The sequence below is a fragment of the Schistocerca cancellata genome, chromosome 3 (assembly GCF_023864275.1).
Source record: "Schistocerca cancellata isolate TAMUIC-IGC-003103 chromosome 3, iqSchCanc2.1, whole genome shotgun sequence".
Taxonomy (NCBI): domain Eukaryota; kingdom Metazoa; phylum Arthropoda; class Insecta; order Orthoptera; family Acrididae; genus Schistocerca; species Schistocerca cancellata.
The window spans coordinates 406,483,966-406,489,965 of record NC_064628.1 but is presented as its reverse complement, the minus strand read 5'-3'; the positions used below and the strand labels follow the sequence as shown (position 1 = coordinate 406,489,965).

At 46.1% G+C, this 6,000-nt stretch overlaps 1 protein-coding gene across 1 annotated transcript in view; it reads right to left on the bottom strand.

The window, feature by feature from the left end:
- Window positions 1–3,482: 3,482 nt before the first annotated feature.
- The window catches only part of LOC126176339 (uncharacterized), a 337,183-nt gene continuing 334,665 nt past the window's right edge, over window positions 3,483–6,000 (bottom strand). The window contains exons 13-14 of the mRNA XM_049923491.1: window positions 3,648–3,877; window positions 3,483–3,530 (exon numbers count right to left, since the gene is read on the bottom strand). Of these exons, the coding sequence (XP_049779448.1) occupies window positions 3,483–3,530; window positions 3,648–3,877 (278 nt within the window). The remainder of the gene's footprint in view (window positions 3,531–3,647; window positions 3,878–6,000) is intronic.

Sequence of the window (6,000 nt, the reverse complement as noted above, 5' to 3'; positions counted from 1 at the left end):
AGCGAAGGCATCGCGGGAGCGGGAGGCTGGCGAGCGGAACGGGGTAACGCACCAGCAGCGGACAGCTTCCAAGGGAAAACTGTATCTTTCACATCCACTGAAATTCGTCTTCCTAGAGGCAGTCTTCAGAGATCAAAATCCTTGACATCAACTTTAAGCGACTTTTCCATTTAGTTTTTCACGTTGAAACCCTGTGACTGTGTGACCTGTGATTTACAACAGCGTACTTGGGGTAAAACATTGATCGTTTGCCACGAGTTAACAGATAATGGTGGATCAAATAAAGATCGAGAAGCGCGAGGCGACTTGGCGATACTGTCCGACTCACTGTTCTGGAGACTCGTACGACGCAGCTCTGAACGGTCCTCCGCCCCGTGTGAGCCTCTTCGCCTCTGTGACCTGCGCCAAATGACGCTGCTCTCTGTGGTCAAGCCTCAGTCTTCATCTGCCAGTTTCGCCCCCTGTACTTTCCAACATTACCCAACTGACGAGTCTGTGATGCCTCCTGATGCGCCCTGTCAGTTTATCCCTTCTTTCACTCATGTTACAACCCAAATTTCTCAGGTTACCTTCCATTAGGAACATGGATGCACTGAGTGACTGTGATATTATTTACAAATGATCCAACAAGTTTTACCTGGCAATACTAGATTTCGGCTACTGCCTAGCCGCTATCAGGGCAACGGCCTTGCCGCAGTGGATACACCGGTTCCCGTCAGATCACCGAAGTCAAGCGCTATCGGGTGTGGCGGGCACTTGGATGGGTGACCATCGGGCCGCCATGCGCTGTTGCCATTTTCCGGGGTGCGCTCAGCCTCGTGATGCCAATTGAGGGGCTACTTGACCGAATAGTAGCGGCTCTGGTCACAGACAACCATCATAACGACCGGGAGAGAAGTGTGCTCACCACACGCCCCTCATATCCGTACCCTCATCTGAGGACGACACGGCGGTCGGAGTGAGTGCTAGCCACTATCAGTTTACTATTTCATACTATCAATGTATGTCAGTGCCCTGTTGTTCGGGTGTCTGTCACACTTCTGTCAAGTCTTGCAAGTCTTGAGATAACTGTGGCAGACGCCCAAACAGCAGATGACTGACATCCACTGATACTATGAAACAATGCATTGATAATAGCTAGGCACTAGCCGAAATCTAGATTTGCCAGATAAAACTTGCAAAGAAGGACGGCTGACTGCTGTCCTCCACCATTTGTACACAAATTTATTGTCTTCTCGATTTCATGCAGTACTTCATCTATCCGACCTACTTACCTAATCTTCAATTGTCTTCTGCAGTTCCACATTTCAAAAGGTTATTTCTTCAAGGACATCATATTCACCGTTGACTATAGAGGTTATTTGTTGCACACTTGCAATTTTGGTCTTTGGGCCATTTTCATGTTTTACAGACTTTAAATTCTCCTGCCGTGTATACACGCCATCGACAAAATCAAGCATTTTCAAATTAGAAACACAGTAATATCAACGAGTGCAGTGGTCTGTATGTCGTGAACTGATGTAAATTGCGACAACTGTTACTAACGTCATCATCCTTCACATTCATCGCTATAAATCAGTTTTAAATTCCGATATGTGCTGAAGCATTTTTCACTAACACTTTGAAATGGACCTAAACACCGAAATAGCAATTGCGAACCAAAACTCCTACCGTCAGTGGCGAGTATATCATTCAAAAAATTCTACATGACTGTGAACCAAAAGGTTGTATTCTCTTCTTATGCGATCTGTACATCGTCGACATTTCATGTCCATACATGGCTACACTCGAGGCAAATACTTCTGAAATCACGCAGATTTATATTACATGCTAACACCTGTCTCTTTTTCAGAAACATTTCTCTTGCTATTTCCGGTCTAAATTTAATATTCACTTTAAACCTGCCACCGTCAGTATCCTACTGCCTAAATAGCAAAACACGTCCGTTACTTTTAGTTGCTCACTTTGGTGTCTAATTCCAGGAGAACCTCCCTGTTTAATCGCCTGTATTCCCTTCTTTCACTTTTATTAACGTCCATTCTGAAACCCCTTTTCAATACGTCGTCCATTCTGTTCAGCTGATCTCCCAAATTCATTGCCGCTTCTGACACAGTTACAAAGTAATAAGCAAACCTTTTAATTTCATTTCTTCCCCAGGATTTTTATGCCTTTTCGAAATTAAGCACGAGTTTTCTTTGTAGGATACTGCATCTAAGACTACTAGGCGTTCGCTGGTATGCATTTAATCCAGATTTCTCTCGTTCCACCTCCTCCTCCCCCTTCTGTCCATCTCCTACTCCCCCTATTCTCTGTCCATCTCCTCTTGCCCCTGTTCTCTACCCATCCGTTCTCGCCCTATTCTCTGTCCATCCCTCCTCCCCCTATTCTCTGTCCATCCCTACTCCCCCTATTCTCTGTCCATCTCCTTCTCCCCCTGTTCTCTATCCATCCCTCCTTCCTCTATTCTCTGTCCCTCTCCTGCCCTCGTCCCAGTCCATCTACTCCCCTCTCTCCGTCCATCTGCTCCTTCCCATTTCTCTGTCACCTTTGGACCTCATCTACGCCTATCTCCTCACCCGCTATAAGTCAGCATCCTCCTTCCCTCTCTCTGCCAGTGTTCCAATCCGTCCTCTCTCGGATCCATTCACACTGTCTCCTCCTCCTCGCTCTCTCTGTCCATCTCCTCCTCCAACCCCCTCTCCCCATTCTATGTCATCCTCCTCCCTCTCTCCGTCCATTTCCTCCTCCCCCTCCCCCTGTCCACAACCTCCTCACACCTATTTGTGTCGATTTTCCCCTTCCCCCTCCGTGTACGTCTCCTACTCCCCACCTTCTCCGTCCATCGCTAAGTTATCACCCCCACTCTAACAGCAGGCTGGTGGTTCTTACCTCCACAGAATTTCTTTCCAGAGAGTAAGTAAAATGTGTACCACGTTCGGTTGAAATCGAATCAGGGGTTTTGGGAGGAGCTTTCGTCTTGCTAGAGTACGTATATGTCACATATATTCACGTATATTTAGTAAAATACAGTATTTCACATATATTTCTACCCATGTTTCACACGTATCTTTAGCAAATTCCACGCTGCAGTTTTTTTGAAGCAGCTCAATCTTTATGAAGTGATATCTCCCGAACAACGCTGAAGCGTGTGGTTTCGCTCCCGAGGAACTTATTTCCGTGTGATCGCGAGAGCCCGTATAGCGAGCAGGTGAGGAATGCAGGTCACGTCTGCTACACAGCCGTCTGGAGGGTAGTCTGATCGCAGGCGCTAGCCGCACCCCACTGTGACAGCTGGACGACCACATTAGACCAGTATGTCGGAGACCTAAATCAAAAGCCAACAACTGCGTGCCTCTGTGATGTGGCACTGTGTCCTTCCCCTGCCGCAGTAGTGACAGTATCGAAACGTGAGAGTAGTGGAGCCACCTGTTGCGCGCACTTAGTGTTATGGCGCGTGTTCGGTTTTCATTAGACTGCTGTATTTATTGCGACTGGTTTCGGTTCGGCTTCACTGCATATGATACGGGCATCTGAAAACACTCACAAACAAATTAAAGAATTTCTGTTATTCGGACGCTGCTGAAGGTAGTGTAAGATCGGCAGTGCCGAGGCGCTACGTCACGGTTGTTGCGTCACTGATGACTCACCGAGAACTTGCGCAGGTCGAGCAGGGCGGGCAGCAGGTCCCCGAGGCCGCGCTGGAAGCCGTAGCGCCGGCGCCGCTCCTCCAGCCGCGAGAAGGCGCTGGCATCGCGCAGCCGGCAGTGCAGCGGCGCCGCCCCCGCTGCACCCATCGCCCCCGCCGTCCACCACGCCGCCTCCACCGGCCCGGCCCCCGGCTGCAGAAGGCGCCACACCTCCTCGTAGCCCAGCTCTCCTGCACAACACAACGCGAGCGCTCTCGTCATGTCAGCTGGTTATACGAAAAACACGTATACAGTTATGTTGATAACAGGAGAGGCTATTTTGCAGAGGTTCCTCAGTTTCGGATACTGTGCATTTCAATAGAAGGGATCCTCGGTGTTTAGCTGCTCATTAGAGTACGATACTTGTTGTCCAATGCAAAGAACACCTTTACATTTATAAGTGTGGTGTCTGTTCTTTCGGACATATCCAAAACAACAGAGTCCACACATATGCGTTGACGGCCAGTACATCTATTTCAGTGCGGATGCATACCATACATCGTTCTCACCGTTGCGGGAATACAGAGCGGCTGCGTGCGACATGGAAAATGGACTCGGGCCACAACATGCCTCGAGAATCTAAGTCAGACCAGAAGCGTGTTCCACGACCGGTCGCAGAATCCGAGTTCGACTCCTGGTCCGGTCACAAAGTTTCATTTGCCCAAACCAGCTAAGTCGTACAAATTTTCCACCATTTTCCTTTGGCATAATATCGCTCTAAGAACGCCTGATATTCACACCAGATCCATGCACCGTGGAAAATTCTCCCTGCTTGTGAAGGAGGCGCATTACGCGAAATGGGTGAACGTGGTCTTGCATTAGTATACCGCAGTATGAATTACTATTCACTATTTCTAGTTATTTCGTTCTCGCCCCCAGTTGTGACAGTGAAAAGTTTGTAGTGACTCGCTGAACTCAGTGCCATTGGAGGATTTTTATTTGGGAGGAGAGGGGGGGGGGGGACTTACTACTTCACTTACACTTCTACAAGTTATCTTGACACATTATTCCGTCTTCTAACCCTTTGTTAAAAATGGATATCTCCTTACATGTCTTTTATGGTCAGGTCTTAGTTTAAATTCTAGAATATCCTCCTTTTTCCATTGTAATGGTATTACCCGCTTTCAAATATCAGAAGCTTTTAATTCCTCTGTGTACATTCCTATAAACATTTTGCATTTATAGCTTTGTGACAAAGTATCCCATCAACTGCTAATTCGTATGCGGCCACTATACACATATTCGGCAGCTTTCTTCGAACGTCTTTATCTTAATGAGTTAGTTCTGATGAGTGCCTGCTACTGATGCCATTTCCTTTACCTCCACTGATTTCCTCAGTATATTAATTGCTGGACGTATTTTCTTCTCACTGCTTACTGTCAACACTTCTGTGACACCACAGTCATCCCCCAACAGGTCCAATTTCTGTGCCCTGTCTGAGAAACACACAAGCTGACTTTCGCTCTGAAGATAATTACCTAATTTTTACACCTAGTTTTCATTGTTCTTAAGTTTATTGAAATTCTCAGGACATATAATTTCATTAGGTGTAATGAAACTATAAACAAACATAATAAGTATTATTACACCCTGTTCTATCTTGTTTATAACGATTACAAACAGTAGTTCCTCAAGCATACTGCTCTGTAGTGTGCCCAAACTTATTTCCACATCGCCTAAAAGTGTATTTCCCCTCATCACCAACGTCCTACTTCTGTAAAAGTATTTCGCAGTATTGTTTAGTCTGTGGTCTCATTCAACTTCTTGTAGTATGGTTAGGACCATTCCACAGTTTACCGTGTCAGAAGCCATCATCAAGTCCAAAGCTCTCTCAACCTGTCAAGTATTCATTTTGTCTACAGTGTTCTCCACAAGGAAACTAAATGTCCACCTTTCCTGAGACCTTCTCCTTCTGTAACCAAAAGTATGCCACAAAATAAAAAGATACATAAGAATAATATACACCGGTGACAAGACCCAATAAATTTTCTGACAGACATTGTGCTCGGACTTGGCCATTCACAGCACTGTAACAATGCTTAGTGATATGACCAGCTTGCAAAATGTGAAACCCAACTTGATCTTTCTGTTTTATCCACCATTTCAGATCACTCTGGTTTTGGTTAGAAACTAAAGAAAATCATTGTGATTAATAATATAATCATGTGATTACATACTGCATTTTGTAAGATCAATTTTTGTCTAAGTATCTAGGTGCAACATGGTTCCTCAGAGCCCATCATGCCCACAAACAATCAGGACACGTAGGTGGTACACAAGTTGGAGCAGACACCTGATCCAGATACAGCAGAAC